This window comes from Vanrija albida (genome assembly GCF_041260175.1).
Source record: "Vanrija albida strain AlHP1 chromosome Unknown contig_4, whole genome shotgun sequence".
Classification (NCBI taxonomy): Eukaryota; Fungi; Basidiomycota; class Tremellomycetes; order Trichosporonales; family Trichosporonaceae; genus Vanrija; species Vanrija albida.
In genome coordinates this window covers 2,198,645-2,213,486 of record NW_027191423.1, presented here as the reverse complement: position 1 = coordinate 2,213,486, position 14,842 = coordinate 2,198,645, and the positions used below count along the sequence as shown (strand labels likewise).

General features: G+C 63.9%; 5 protein-coding genes across 5 annotated transcripts; 2 read left to right on the top strand and 3 right to left on the bottom strand.

The window, feature by feature from the left end:
* Positions 1-257: 257 nt before the first annotated feature.
* On the bottom strand, positions 258-3,395 carry Q8F55_005592 (uncharacterized protein; the record flags this gene model as incomplete). The annotated part of the gene is made up of 1 exon (XM_069354081.1): positions 258-3,395. The coding sequence occupies one exon, from the start codon at positions 3,393-3,395 to the stop codon at positions 258-260; it is 3,138 nt and encodes a 1,045-aa protein (XP_069208723.1).
* Positions 3,396-4,350: 955 nt separating this feature from the next.
* Positions 4,351-5,175, bottom strand: Q8F55_005591 (uncharacterized protein; the record flags this gene model as incomplete). Its single annotated transcript, XM_069354080.1, has 3 exons — positions 4,351-4,797; positions 4,850-5,053; positions 5,140-5,175. 3 exons carry the CDS (start codon positions 5,173-5,175, stop codon positions 4,351-4,353), a joined length of 687 nt encoding a protein of 228 aa, XP_069208722.1.
* A 417-nt stretch (positions 5,176-5,592) lies between these two features.
* DBR1 (lariat debranching enzyme) lies at positions 5,593-7,373 on the bottom strand (the record flags this gene model as incomplete). Its single annotated transcript, XM_069354079.1, has 5 exons — positions 5,593-6,021; positions 6,059-6,766; positions 6,805-6,890; positions 6,928-7,324; positions 7,368-7,373. 5 exons carry the CDS (start codon positions 7,371-7,373, stop codon positions 5,593-5,595), a joined length of 1,626 nt encoding a protein of 541 aa, XP_069208721.1.
* A 236-nt stretch (positions 7,374-7,609) lies between these two features.
* On the top strand, positions 7,610-10,131 carry cut9 (anaphase-promoting complex subunit Cut9; the record flags this gene model as incomplete). Its single annotated transcript, XM_069354078.1, has 5 exons — positions 7,610-8,120; positions 8,157-8,651; positions 8,689-8,929; positions 8,969-9,298; positions 9,336-10,131. The coding sequence occupies 5 exons, from the start codon at positions 7,610-7,612 to the stop codon at positions 10,129-10,131; spliced, it is 2,373 nt and encodes a 790-aa protein (XP_069208720.1).
* Positions 10,132-10,788: 657 nt separating this feature from the next.
* Q8F55_005588 (uncharacterized protein) lies at positions 10,789-11,748 on the top strand (the record flags this gene model as incomplete). Its single annotated transcript, XM_069354077.1, has 5 exons — positions 10,789-10,940; positions 10,976-10,994; positions 11,067-11,300; positions 11,615-11,696; positions 11,732-11,748. 5 exons carry the CDS (start codon positions 10,789-10,791, stop codon positions 11,746-11,748), a joined length of 504 nt encoding a protein of 167 aa, XP_069208719.1.
* Positions 11,749-14,842: the final 3,094 nt, after the last annotated feature.

Below are 14,842 nucleotides of genomic sequence, written 5' to 3'. Positions count from 1 at the left end.
CGTGCACCGCAGGTTGCGACAACTGCCTTCGGGTCCTCGGGAATCTTGGTTTCAGAACAGTGATTGAACGCTAGGTTCGTGTCATGACCGAAAGGCGAGAGGGTGTCCACGACAGAAAAGTCCAACTGGGCTGCACAATCCTGTGGGTCAACGATCTCTATCGCAAACACGATGCATTATATCTATGGTTACATCACATGTCTACTGCAAATGCAAAACTGCCAAGAGCACACCTCACGCCCCGGCCGAATCGCCCCTCACTCCTCCTCGTCGCCCACCAACCCCCGCCGGGCCAGGTTGGCATCTCTCGGCGTTAACACCTGGCGGTCGTCGGGAGTAGCCGCGACACCACCGCTCAGCTTGGCCAGCAACGACGATGCAGACTTGGCAGGTGGCGTCGACACGTCGTGCCGCACCACGGTGCCCAGGATATCGGCGTCCGACACAACGTCGGGCCTGGCATCCGGTGTATCCTCGCGGACGGCGAGCGCCGGCACGGGGGTTTTTTGCGAGAACGAGCTGGCCGACGGGATGTGCGGACGTGTGCTCCTGCGCTTATGCCGCGGCTTGAACGTCGCAACGGGGGTCGACACCTCAACCGCATCCTCCTCATCGTCCTCAGAGCCGTCGATCTGCGCCAAAGGAGGGCTCGCTTTCGACGGGGTGGAAGACACCTCGGCCGATTGCCGTAATAAGCTCGCAGGATTGATAGCCTGGGAGATGCGCCTCGAGTGAGCCAGCGCCGGCGACTCGGCTGCCTTGCCTCGGCGGACTGGCGTCTGTGTCGTGGCAATAGGCGTGGACGACAGCTCGTTGAGCGGTGTGAGCACCGGGTCGAGGGCTCGTGGCGGGGGTATGATGACTGGCGACGACTTGGAGCTCGACGAGCGGTCCGACTTGCCACTCAACCGAGATGATGCCGGCGAAATGTGGCCAGCGGCAAGCAGCGGCGAAGTTGTCGGAGGGGTAAGCTGGTCGTGCTTCGAAGGCTGCGGTGGTGTTGTCCGAGGGATAGCGAGGCTGGCACTTGGCTCAGGGGCCTTTTCCGTCGCTACCGCAGCCACAGAGGTCTGCGCCTCAGCTTCCTCCAATTGCTCAGCGGGCGCAGGGGTGATGCTGCCCGACGACGGCACAGTCGTCTTGATCTCCAACCCAGGCCCAGGAAGTGGGAAGGTCTCGGCTGCCGCCTTGGCTGAACGAGCTGCCCCCGTCGCACGATTTCTGGCACGTAAGGGAGCCTGCCGAGGCTCGGTGCTGCCCAAAATGGCAGCCTTGGCACCACCAGCGCCTCCACTCCGAGGCCGGAAGCTCTCCATCGGCGCCTTGAGCTTGACGCGCTGGCGCTTCAGGGGTGGGAGCTCAGCCGCACGGGCACGGGACGCAGCCGTCGATCCGAAAGCCGCACCGGTTGGTCGCGCAGCGGCACGGGAGGGTCCAGGCGCCGCTGCAGGCGCTGCGGTGAGTTGCGCGCGAGAAGGAGCACGCTTGACCTCCTTGTCCACTGCGGGTTTCGACGCCGCAGCTGCGGCGGCACGAGCAGCGGTCGCAGCCGTAGGCTTGGTGAGGTTTGAGGCGGAGGACGGAGGTCGAGGAGGGCGCTGAACCTCGGCCGACACGATCCTGTTGCTAGTCACAACAGGCGGGGCTGGCTTGGACGCCGTAGCCAACGGAACCAGCGGCTTGCTGACCTTCCTCGCGGTAGGGGCCGTGACGGTCTCCGTAGGGGCGGGTGGCTCGCTTGCCGCAGCAGAAGCTGACGAAGGCACGCCCTTGCTCGACACCACTCGAGCTGGCGCAGGGGCGGCCTTGCCAGTGTCGATCGATCCCAGTTTGGAGACGGGGCGGAAAGACCGCTTCTCCACTGGTGTAGCACGGGCAGTTCGGAGAGCAGCCGCTCGGCGGGATGGTGCGCGAGCAGGCTCGGCAGGGGTCGCTGCTGAAACGTCTACAGCTTCAACGGCTGGAGTCTCAGCCGCAGTGGGCCTGGCGGGCGTCTCATCCACAACGGCGGGTGTCTGGATGAGGGCGTCAACCTTTGCGCGAGATGCGAGGCTGGACTGCGCAGTCGACGATTGAAGGCTGGGCTTGGAGACGGGGGTAGTCGACGCGGCGGCGTCTTCCTCCTCGGCCTGCTCAGTGGTCCTTGGTGTGGCTGAAGATGGAACCTGAGGAACAGACTTGACTGGGGTGTCCTGCTGCTTCGCAAGCTCCTCGGCAGGTATGGCGAGCTGTTGAGGAACGTCCTTCACAGGGGTGGGCTGTGGGGCGATCTTGACGGGAGTCGGCTCCAGGCGAACTGGGGCATGCGCCACGGGCTTCAGAGGCGAGGCCAGCTTGGTGGGCTCCACTTCGGCCTGCCCAACCTCCTCCTCCTCAACAGCAGTGACAGATGAAGCAGCGTCATCAGTAACGCTCTCCTCTGCCACCGCGAGGTGGGCTGAGTTGGACAGGGAGCGCTCGACCTCGACGGCGGCAGTCTCCTCCAAAGGTTCGTCCTCGGCCGGCGACTCCACGAGCGCTGCGGTGTGCGTAGGTTGCAGGGGAGGAGGCTGAGCAAGAATGACAGTAGCCTCAATGTCCTCCTCCTCCTCATCAAGAAGGTCGGAAAGGCTTGTAGCCTGAGGCGTGGCAGCCGCGAGAACAGTGATGTCGTTGAGGTCCTCCAGCAGGACAGCCTGGTTGGCCTCGTCGTCCTCGGTCTCCTCTTCCTCCTCAAGGGTCTCCTGCTGGGGCTTGGCGCTGTCGAACGTGCCGTTACTAATGCTCATCAGGTCGTTGAACAACGAGGGACGGCCAAAGGGCCTCGACGAGAACGCAGTGAACTTGGCGGGTTCCGGGGCCGGTGCGAAGGGCGAGTCACCAAAGGCAATGAGCGGCGACATGCTCCAGCGGGGACCAGTCTTGGGCGCAAGCGGCGTCGCATCGGCTTGCTCCGCCTCTGGCTGTCGGGCGAATGCGGCCTCGAGGTCAGAGCCCTTGCGCTTGAGCGAACGCGGAGACGGTTCGTCCTCGAGCTGCTGTACCTGGACGAGAGGGCTACGCCGAGGCAGCGGAGAGATGCGTCTGGCGTCTGGCGTCGACGCAGCAGATGCAGCAGAGAGCGACGGAGAGCTGAGCGTCTGCGCCGTCTCTGACGCAACTCTGCGGAGGGGTAGCGAAGCGTGCCCCTGTTTAGGGGTGAACTTTTCGATGAGCTGAGCGACCCCTGGCAACGAAGTGCGCTCGCGGAGCGACTGGGAGAGCCGACCGCCACGGTTGGCGACAGGGGTGTCGCCTGCTCCGCTGCCCTCGTTTGACACCATGGAGATGTCCAACAGCTGCAGGTCCTGGTTGTAGCCGTCACTTGGCGATCTCCTACCAACGAGCATCGACAGCGACGGCGAGTCGACCGACATGCCGCGCACTTGTCTGACCTGGGCGGGCGTGGAGCGAGGGAGTGGCGGAGCCGGCGCTCTAGCGAACGCCGGTGACACCGATCTGGCTCTAGGCGGTAAGGGTTGAAGCTCTGCTCGTGGCGATGATCGGGCAGGGCTCGCCGCCGCATGCTCCTCGGCAAGGCGCTCAATCTCAGTGACTCTGTGCTTGACAATGCTGTGAGGCGAGGGGTCGGCTGATGGCGTTGTAGATGCTGATGCCCCGGCGCTCGAGGAGCTCTTCAAGCTCTCATCACTCTCCATCCGTGACGGGCCAGCGGCGAGTCGGCGGTGGGCCGCACCAAGCTGGCGCTGTGGCCTGGAGTTTGTGAGTGCGGGGACAGGCGCACGACCGTACGCAGGCCCCGCACCCGCATCATCCTCCGATGCTTGCCGAACGATACGAGCCGGCGGAGGGAAACGACGCGCGGGTAATGCAGTGTCCGCCGCCAGGACGGAGGAGGGATGGGTCGAACCGGACTGCGACTGGGGCGGTCGGCTAGGTCTCGACAGAGGATTCCTCCCGACGTCGCCTGACGCAGTACTCGACGAAGAGTGCTGCGACATCGCCGAAGCCGATCGCGTTACGCGCGCTGGTAACGGCTCGACGGACCGTGTATGCGCCGCCATCCTGCGGGCGGGATCGGCTGCGAGTGCGGGCGCGTCCGTGCGATGCAACGTTCGTTGGGCCCTGCTTCCTAAGACTGGCCCATACTTGTCGGGAGAGTCGTAGACTGAAGCGGTAGAGGGTCCAGCGAGAGAGCTCGAGGCTGGTGCACCACCCGCCGCGCCGGCAGCAGTAAACACTGGACGCGGCGGCGCTCGTGCCCGCGGCTTTCCAGTGCCGTCGGCAGCCGGAATGTCGAGATACCTCCTGATCGTCGGCGTCAAGGGCGCAGTAAAGCTATCACCGTTAGCACCCATCCATCGCACCAACTCACTCTTCCACACGCTCTGGAAAGTCGTCGGCGAACCGCGCCCAGACCCTCTTGGCCGTCTTGCGCACCTCGGCGTCACGGTCCGTCGCCATCTTGCGCACGCAGAGCTCAAGGACCTCGAGGTCCTTGTTATGCCATCGCGCGTGGTCCCACAGCTCGACCGAGCGTTCGATGGCCGTGCTCGACGCGCGGCGGCACGAGTCGCTCTTGTCGTCGAGCCCACCGCGGAGGTGGATGACGATAGTGGGCAGGGGACAGTGCGAGATGATGGTCAGGAGGCACTTCTCCGCGCGCTTGAGGTACACCTTGTTCGGGCGCGCGAGGAGGCGGATGAGCGGGGGGAGGTACAGGTGGACGAGGGGGGCAAAGTGGCCAGCAAGGCGCGGCGCGAACGTCTGCAGCAGGTCGGTCGCGACTCCCGAGAGGCGTCCACGGTCAGAGAGCATCTGGGGGCGGTTAGGGCGTGCTACTGGTCCTTGGGCGCGTTATCAGACTCACGCAGTCCACCAGCTTCAGACCGACACCCTTGTTCCCCACGCCACGGACATAGGCATCGAGGTGCTTGTACCCTCCGCCCCTCGTCACGGCCGCGAAGCGGATGATGGCCCGTTCAAACTTTTCCCATGTATCCTCACGCTCCTGAGGCTCTAGGACGGCTGCAAGCGTGTCGAGCTCGAGCTGCAGGCTGTGCGGGGACGGGCACTGGAAGGCAAGAGTCAGTCAACGTACGAGTGTGATGGAAATGAGTGTTTGCCACACAAACATGGGGCTTGAGTGGGTCTACGTACTGGGATTTTGGCGCCAGCGGCCTCGGCCGGTGGCATTGTTATCGAGTGGTGCGCGTCACTGTGGTGTGTGTTGTGTAGGTTGCAGAGTGCGATGTGGTGTGAGGTGATGGACGAGTAGATGGTCGTTGCAGTCTGTCTCAGTGTTGTGTCTGTGTGTGTGCAGTAGAGTGTTGTGTTCCTGGATGCCCTAAAGTCAAGCCAAGTCGCGCGCGTCGCACGCAGCCAACATGCCGTTTACAGTCAATACGGGGGGAAGGTAAGCGGAATCAAATTTATCCCTAATAATCCTGCATCTCCCCTTGGGGACTATGACCCATTTGGTGTCCACTGCATGCATATTGCACGCTGCGACGACGGCGACTGCCTGTTCCGACATGGACCACATTATTAGTTCAGGCAATCGGCGGAACGTGCATAACGCAGAGCGTGTCATCACATGCTGCCCCTACGATGCTACTGCTGGGGCCGGGGATTGATCTTGTTGTCAATGCCCAGCATGCCACAAAAGGCCTCGGTCTGCGGGTTGGTGTACCACGTAGATGCAGAGCCACCAGGCTGGCCCTCGGGTGGTGCTGTTGGCCAGAACTGCTGCACACGACCGACATCCACAGGGCCGCGCTCCCACACCAGAGGCGGGACGGCGCCTTGCGCAAGGTCCTCCTCGCTTAGTGGCGCCGGGACTAGCAAGCCTTCCTGTTGTATCCTCTGAATCTCGTCGTCAACCATGGCGTCGAGGATAGCCGCGTCTGGAAGTGGCGCCTGGTCGTACTCTGTCGACATGTAGCCGTGCAGTGCGCGCGTGATGGCCAGCCAGTCGAGGTCGAACGTCAGGCGAGGCGGCTGGTCTTCTGGCGACGTCTCGGGGGCAGGGATGTCAAGGAACTGCAGTCAGCATTGTGGCACGTGCACTGGAACCCACTTGAATGAACTCCTTGCCTGCGCCACACTTGTCTAACGCGAGGAACTGGGTAACAGGTCCGCCGTGGGGGCCAACCTTTGGTTCAAGCCGCTGCAGAGCTGGTCCAGTGGTGGCTGGGGATGCTGAAGGAGCATCGGCAGGTGGTTCTGCTGGCGCAGGCGGCTCCTCATCAAACTCCTCATCTTCAATGAGAATCTCCTCTGGGTTGCCATTGTCGGCGGGTGGAGCAGGTGCTTCGGCTGGAGCCTCAGCCTCCGCGACCGGCGTCTCCACCGGTGCTGGCGCTTCCTCGACCGCCGCTGGCTCGTCAAAGTCGTCGTCCGACAGTGCAATCTCGTCTGGGTTGGCGACCTCTGCCGCAACAGCAACCTCCTCCTCGTCATCCGTGATCGAAATCTCGTCGGGATTTGAGTCGGCTATTTGAGGCGCCGCTGGAGCCACTGGAACCGTAGGCTTCCTCTGTGCGCCGTCTTCGCTAAGAGGATGCTCGTACAGCGCGGCGAACTTGACGTGCAGGTGGGCCGAGAACCAGAACGCCGGCTGGATGTGGTCCAGTAGAGTCAACAATGGCGGCGAGCCGAGTGTGTTCTTCTCCACCTCGCTGCGGAAGAAGGGCTTGCGCGCGAGCAGGGCCTTAGTGTTGCCGTAGTGGGGGATCGAGATCGGCCAGTCGTGCGACAGGAAGATGGACGCGTGGGACCGAGGCAACTACAGTGTGAGTGGCTTGACATATCTTCTTCACTCACTTGCATGAGCTTGTCCACGTCGTACTGTCGGATGTGGTACTTGCTCCGCACTTGAGACCCAGTGAGGGGCATGCGTTCAAAGTGACCTGAGGTGTGAGCGCATGAGGCTTCAGTTCAGCTCACCTTTCCTATAGTCGTGGTCCTTGAAGATACCGCTCGCGCCTGATATTCTCAACCCGTCGACGAGTACACTTCCTGCCGTGCCGAGGTAGTAGATGTTCGGCGCGAGCCAGCCGCCGTGGTACAGCTCCCACATGTAGTTGCTCGCCTCGTGGTTGCCGCCGATAACAATTGTGAGGACAGGCGCGACGCGCGTGCCGGCATAATACTCGTGGAACGTCCCCAGAGTCTGGTACTTGACCGGCACGGCGAGGGACGCAAAGTCGTGCCGTGATCGCAGCGCCTGGAAGTCGCCGCAGAGGAGGAGGAGCTTGACCTTCTGCCCCTTGCGAGCCTCGAACTGCGCGACGGTGTCGTAGATCGCCGTGAGGCTGCCGTGGGAGCAGCCCTGTACTGCTATCTGGGGGAGTCAGTGCTGCACCACCGTTGTCTTCAGCACTCACAAGCATGGCGATATGTTTTGGATTGTCAGAGGATGGGCAAAGTGTTGACAGAGATGCAGCCATCCCCATTCCCCCTTCCTCGTCCAACCCACCTCCACCGAAAACACGCCCAGACCTCCACTCAAATCACTAAACAACGGATCTTTACGTAAACAGTGTGCGCACTGTTGTGATGGACGACAATGATGCAGGTCAAGACGGAGAGACCACAAACATCTTGATATCTCAACCACTCTCACCCCATGTCCACCCAGACGCCATTCGGAAACGGCGTCGCCTACACGCCGCAAAATGCGCCGCCATTGCGCCGTGGGAACGGCCTCGGGAGCGTTGGGCGGCCGTCGCTCTCGGCGTCCTTCTCGCTCAACCCGGCCGACGTCTCGGGCATTTCAGAGCTGAGCGGGCAGTCGTCTATCCGTGGGCGCGCGGCCTTCCTCTCATCTGCAGAGCAGGGTCACCTGGGAATGGGCCAGGTGTCGCCCCGCGTTCGCCCATCGCTGTACGCCAACCGTGCTGGCCCGAGCAACGGCCCCGCGAGATTCCTGCCCGCCCCGGAGACGAGACATACCCGCTCCCGCTCGCGCCTCAGCGAGGTGATGGACGAGGATGTGTTAGGCACCTCTAGCGACGAGTTAGACGACGTCGAGCGATGGGGCATGATCGACTCGATGCGCCAGTGGCGCCAGGACGCAATCATGCAGCACCTGTACCAGACGGCGGCGTTCTGGGGCGACAAGCTATTCTCATGGACTGGTGAGTGTCGGTAGATGGGCGCGGCTGACCCCACAGGCGAGGTCGATGACGGCTTCTGGCTCGCGCAGTCGTACTTTCTCCAGGGCAACTACTTGAAGGCGGAGCGCCTATTGACCGAGCTCCAGCCCGCGCCCAAGTCTTCTTCAGCGTTGAAGGGCAAGGGCAAGGGGCGCGGCGAGCTGGCGGACGACGAGGACGAAGCGGCACCCGCATCAATAAGGCTTATTGAGAAAGCCCTCCCATGTCGGTATCTCGCTGTTCAGTGCCTCATTCACCAGGACAAGCATGCCGAGGCGCTCGAAATGGTCGGCGAGAGCAATGCGTTCCGCGACGACCGCCTCAACCCCCGGCCAGCGCCAGATGAGCTCAAGCTTCACTCGTCAATGTGCTACCTCCGCGGTATTCTCCACCTGCGCCTATCGTCGCTCCAGCTCGCCAAGGAGTGCTTCATTGAAGCACTGGTGGTTGACCCCAAGAACTATGAGGCGTTCAGGGAGCTGGTCGAGGGCCAGATGATGTCGTCTGAAGAGGGTGGGTCGGGGTTGTGCGGCTGCGCTGACGACTGCAGAGTGGGAGTTTATCAACAACCTGGCGTACAGGGATACCTTGCAGCCGGAGGCTGCGGCGTTCGTCCGCCTCATGTACCTCTCCAAGCTGAGGAAGGACTCGCATGTGACAGAGATTGCGGCGGTGCGACGGGAACTGGCTGCGACCTACGGCCTGGGCGACAACTGCGACGTCATGGTCGGCGAGGCCGAGGAGCTCTTTGCGCGCTACAAGTGGGAGGAGTGCTACGTTGTGACGTCCAAGTGGGTGCGATGTGGAGGGCATCTGGCTGACTATTGCAGGATTTTAGAGCGAGTGCCGGGCCATGTTGGCGCACTGCCCCTGCACCTCGCATGTATGCACCATCTCCCACGGCTGCGGTCATCACTCTTCATGCTGGCACACGACTTGGTTGACCAGAGCCCGCAGGCGGCGACGACGTGGTATGCTGTGGGCCTGTGGTACTTCACCGGGCGACGCTGGGCCGAAGCTCGCCGCTACTTCAGCAAGGCCAACCTCATCGACTCGCGCTTCGCCCCGGCGTGGGTTGCCTTTGGTCACTCGTTTGCATGGGAGGGGGAGCACGAGCAGGCCATCACTGCGTACTCGACGACTGCGCGCTTGTTCCCAGGGTGGGTGGGGTGTTGCTGGGCTGAGACTGACAAACAGCTCGCACCTCACGTTCCTGTTCATAGGGCAGGAGCACCTCCAGTTATCCGCCTCTGCGCTGGCCGAGGAGTACTTCCTCGCGGCCGCGGCCATCCACCCGTCGGACCCGCTGCTGTTGCACGAGCTCGGCGTCGCAGCGTACAACCGGGACGACCACGCGAATGCGATCGAGTGCTTCCAGCGGGCGATCTCTGGCGCCGGCGATATGCAGGGCGCGGCCCAGACGTGGGCCGTCACACACTGCAACCTGGGCCACGCGCTGCGTGTCCAGGGCCGGTACGCCGAGGCGCGCGCTGCGTACCAGGCGTGTATCCGCCTCGACCCGACCAATGCGACAGCATACGCGTCGCAGGCCATGCTGTCCCAGCTCGAGGGCGACGTGCGCGGCGCCATCAGGCTGTACCACGCCGCGCTGTCGCTCGCACCGCAGGACCCGATGGCGACGGTGCTGCTCGAGATGGCGCTGCGCGAGCAGGTCGAGGTGCTCGACCCGACGACGCTCCCCGGTCTGCCAGCAGCGATCGCGCAGCGCGACCTGGATCCCTTTGGCGTGCCAAAGGGCAACCCCGCGTTCGGGCCGTTACCCATCGAGGTGGACCCGGCGACGCTGTCTGACGCGGGTGGCGACAGCACGAGCATGAGCCTGAGCCAGGCTGGGTTCGATGTGCCCGCCGCCACACCGCGGGCGGGAGGGGCCGAGCTGGAGCCTGACGCGAGCGTGAGCCTGCGGACGCGGTCGCACGTGCCCGCGACGCCGGGCGAGGAGTCGAGCTGGATGGAGATTGAGGAGGACTAGGGCGGTGTGGCACCACGTAGCATAGCATGGGGAATGCACGGCGGATGAGATCCACGACACAACACAAGATCTGTGACAGGAGATCCAGGTTCACCTTGTCAGATCGCCGATCCTGCTGTACCTCGCGCGAGCGGTTCTGGGCCAGTGCTAATGAATGCATTCGTCACGCCGCAACGCACAGAGTTTGGCTACCAGGGGTGGTAGTACCCACAAACCTTGTCTATGCTCAAGGTTGGACACGCCGGGGAGCGTGACGGGATGGTTGTCAAGGGCGGTAGTAGGTTGGGGGGGGGAGGGGTGGTGGAGGGGTAGGGAGGGGCGAGTGTCGCAGGCGGGGGGCCTGGTGGCGGTGGCGATGTTGTGGTGTTGTTGTGTGTGATGCTGTGGGTGGCGGTGGCGAGGTGGCGACGGCAGTCGCCAGCAAGGCCGGCGTCGAGAGGCCAGCTCAAGTCGGCCTCAGTGCCTCGAGCAGAGCACGCCGAGATAGTGGTCACATCCGCCGTCGCCACCGGCCGTCCCCATCCGCCACACTGCCCCAGACGTCCCCACACAAAATACTCCCGTCATGACGCCGACAACACCCACGTCGAGCCGACCTGGCCGACCTTTTCCATCTGCGAGCCAACCTCCACACGAGACCTCGACTCCCAACACAAAATGCTCACCGCCGCCGCCCGCACCGCCCGCCCCGCCGCCCGCCTGCTCGCGCGCCGCGGCCTCAGCTCCTCCGCCGTGGTCCGCGAGGAGGCGGCCAGCGCGGCCGGCACGGTCGGCGCCGTTCCGGTGCAGAAGCCCGTCGGAGGGTTCCGGTGGGTCTGGGATGCGGGCCTGTACTGACGCGCAGCGGCGGCATCCTCGGCTTCGTGAGTAGCACTGGCGCTGTCGTCTAGGCGGCCCGTCGGCTCGGCTCGCCTCGCTCGCTGACGCTCGCGCAGCTCCTCGGCTTCTCGGCGGCCACCTCCCTCGGCGTCTACTACCTCCAGCAGGACACCAAGATCGCGCAGGGCCTGCTCTTGGCGTCGGTCGACGAGCTGTCGCAGGGCACTGAGCGCATCACGAGCCACCTCGACCGCCTGCAGACGGTCGAGAAGGACCTCGCGGCGCTGCGCGCGCAGAGCGCGGCGTCGGGCGACGTCGCAAAGGTCCGCGGCGAGATGAAGAAGGTTTATGTGAGTGCTGCGCCGATGCGGCGGCGCTTGCGCGGCGCGAGGGGTGGGCCGTGGGAGGTGTGTGTGGCGAGAGGCGAGGGAGGACGGTGGAGGTGGTAGTGGCGAGGGAGGAGGAGGGGCTTGGGGGTTGCAGAGGCGACGGGGGAGTGGGCTCGGACAGCTGCGCCGACGAGCCTTGGGCCGGGTCAAACCGCCCACCGCCAGCACCGTCGTCGACGATCGAGCCGCCGCCGTTCCGTCGGGAGGTGGCCGGACGGCGAGGAATGTGACGACGACTGCGACGGAATGCGAGGAATGCGACACTGACGACCCAGGACGGCCTCCACCTCGAGCTGCTCGACCTGCGCGCGCACGTCTGGGGCGTCGAGCAGGACCTGCAGAAGGTCGCCAAGACTGGTGGGTCGGTGGGTGGGGCGAGACTGACGCCGCAGAGCACATCAGGATTTAGACTAGCATGCATGGGGAGTGGTGTGGTTACGAGGTGTGCGTGGTGATGGCAATGTGCCACGAAGTGTCGGACCCGGCCGTGTCGGACTGGGCCGTGTCGCGCCGTGTCAGTGCCGTGCTGCCTGCTACTAGGCCCGCCGTCGCCCGCCGTGCTCGTGTCCTGCCGTGCTGCGCAATGTCGTGCCGTGCTAGTAGTCTAGCAGCCACTCCAGCACAGTGGAGCGTTGCTTGAGTGGACCCGCTCGCTCTGCGAGGCCGGGCCCCGGCCCACCTCCCCCCTCCCCCAGAACGCAATATCGGGCGGGTGTCGCGACGCTGGCTGAAACGGGTGTCGCGACGCTGGCTGAAACGGGTGTCGCGAGTGGGCAATGTTACGCGGGGTGGTGTGTACGGCAGCGCTGGTCGTCGCGCGTCAGTCAGCGTCATGCGCAGAACATGTCCTCGGTCAGAACACAGGCACGCACACGACCATGTCGCGCACCAAGAGGCATGGCTGCGTCGCCTTCCAAACGTGCATGCCTTGGTCGTGCGAGGATGTGGCTTGCGGCGTGCCCTCGCGACGGACGCGCGCGCCTCCGTTGGGACTGACTTGGCCGAGCTCGAGCTCGACCAGCGCATGCGCGGCCAGCAGCTGAATGAGATCGGGGTGCATGCTACTCGCCCCCGCCCACCTCTCCCTCGCTCGCATCCCCTCGCCAACCCCCTGCCCCTCCCCCCTCCCTCCAGCCAACCCCGCACCGCGCAATGTCCGCGCCATGCCGCGTCGCACCACCGTTCCGCACTTTCGGGGCAGCTACCACTCTTTTCCACATTCCGGTCCGCGCGGGCCGCAGGGGTAGGTGTGGGCGGCTGGGTGGGCGGCCCTGCCACACCCGCGCGCTCGCATGCACGTATGTACGCTTGCACACACGCACGTCGCATCGCTTGTCATGTCCGAACTGTGCCTCGACGCTGCAGGTGGGCTAGTGATGTGCATGCTCGACCCCGCCCGTCACTCTGAAGCAATCCGCGGCCATCCATCGTCGCGTCCATTGGTCTGCGTCACTTGCTCAAGCTTTGGGGACGCTGCAGCCTGCGCCTGCTCGTCGCCCTGCCTCTCGTCATGTTCTTTTCTTTTGCTGGCACAAGGTTTGCGCAGAAGGGATCGGGAGCGTCTGGAATGAAATGAATGGGGATGTTGGCGGGTTGGGAATGCCCCCTCGCTCTTGCTCGCTCGCACCCACGCACCCACGCCGGCAGCGCGTTTCACACCGCCCGTCCGCGACGTACGCAAAATGATGGTTACGACACGTTGACGAAAGCTCCACCCTCTATGTGGAACAAGCAGGCGGTGGGTGGGCGAGTCCTGACGCCTGCCAGCATGTTTGATGGCCCTCTGCTCGTGTACCGATCGACGGCGTGCAGCCATGGATTCCAGCGTGAGACGGACGCATGGCGGCTAGCGTTTCAAACTGCGACAGGCTGGCCTCGGCCTGTAGTAGTTGCTCGCTTCGCACTGCAACTCAACCCCCCAGCCCACCTGCCCACTCGCCACACCCTGGTAGTCACCAAGAGGCTCCATTGCGCCGGGCAGCGAGCCGCGTCATCCGCCGCAGGCAGCGGGGGTGGCCACACGCCTACCTAGAATGCTGGGCGGGGCGCCTGCAGGGAGACACCAGGCGGGGGGGCTGCTGCCGCTCCGCGATGTGGTGAGTTGCCGTTGGTGCCAGGGGCAGATTTGGGGTCCACCACCACAGCCAAAGCCGTGGCGTAGACTCGAAACGCAGGGCAGGATCGTGGCGACTGGCGGCCCCCGGACCGGCCAGGGGGAATGGCGAGGGGAGAGCCACGACGAGCGACGGGTTTCAGCTCGCATCACGCTGGTCGACCTGCGCCGGCCGCACCCAGTGGCCAGAGTCTAGAAGGTCGGTCGGAGCATTAGACCTCCTGGTACCTTGCACCCCCGACCCGAGCGAGTGGGCAGCCGTCGTACAGTAGACGCACGACGCCTGCCTGCTGCACTTGGGTGTCTGCCTGGGACAAGCTTTTGGCCTTTGCGACCCTTACGAGTCGCAGGAGAGCTACCACCTGTTGCTGTGTGAGACCCACGCTGCGACGACAATGCTCACACGCGCGCCTGTTGTATTTCTGGCTCCCCCTGGCAACATGGTGCACGACATGCGCTTGTGCTAATCGGGGAGGGGGGAGGGGGGAGGGGGAGGGGGTCAGAGTGAGTGCAGTGAGTGCATGCTCTGGGTGAGTTGCGCAACAACAAACAGGGTGCTCGCTCGTCGCCTTGACGCGTCGTGTCACGCACGCCAGAAGACTGCTTTCCTGTCAGTTTGTACTCGTCTGTGCCGTGGCTTGGCCGCGATGGCGCACGGCGGGGGGGAGGCGGCAGAGGCGGCGGCACGGCGCAATTTACCTGAGGGTGTTTCCATCCGAACGGTGGTGCCAGCAATGGATGCGCCAGTGCCCATAGGGCATTGTGGATTGCTCTCGGCAACATGCCGTCAACAGCTAAAAAGACAGTATGGTTGTTGGTGGGGTGGGCAGAACGAGGGGTTTGGAGGGGACAAGGTGGTCAGGGAGGCCGTCTTGTACGAGAGGGGCCGCAGGAGTAGGAGCAGGAGCAGCGTCAACAAACGCCTACGACGACGACGACTAGCACTACACGCGCACGGCGACTGCACTGCGACTGCAAGGACAAGAGACAAGAAGAAGAAAAAAAAGAGTTGGAGGCAGCAACGCGTGTCAGCAGCGCGCCAAAAGGTCCCAAACAAACCTAAAACTCGCCTCCTTTGACCCTCTCGGCCTAGGCTGGGCCAGGCGACCGAGCTCTGCTCCTGTGCCTCCTGCTCCCTACAAGTCGTGTCGTCGTAGGCCAACCCATGCATGTTTCGACGCACAAAGCAAGCAGGCAGGAGCAGCAGCAGCTGGCAGCAACAGGAGAGGGACGAGGACGAGGACCAGGAGACCACCAGGACGAGGAGGACGAGAGGCACACCGCGACCACCGGGCCACCACCACCACCACTACCACTACCACCACCTCATCCTACACTTTCTCATCCTTTAGACACATTGACGACCACTCCAACACCCCCCGCCACCACC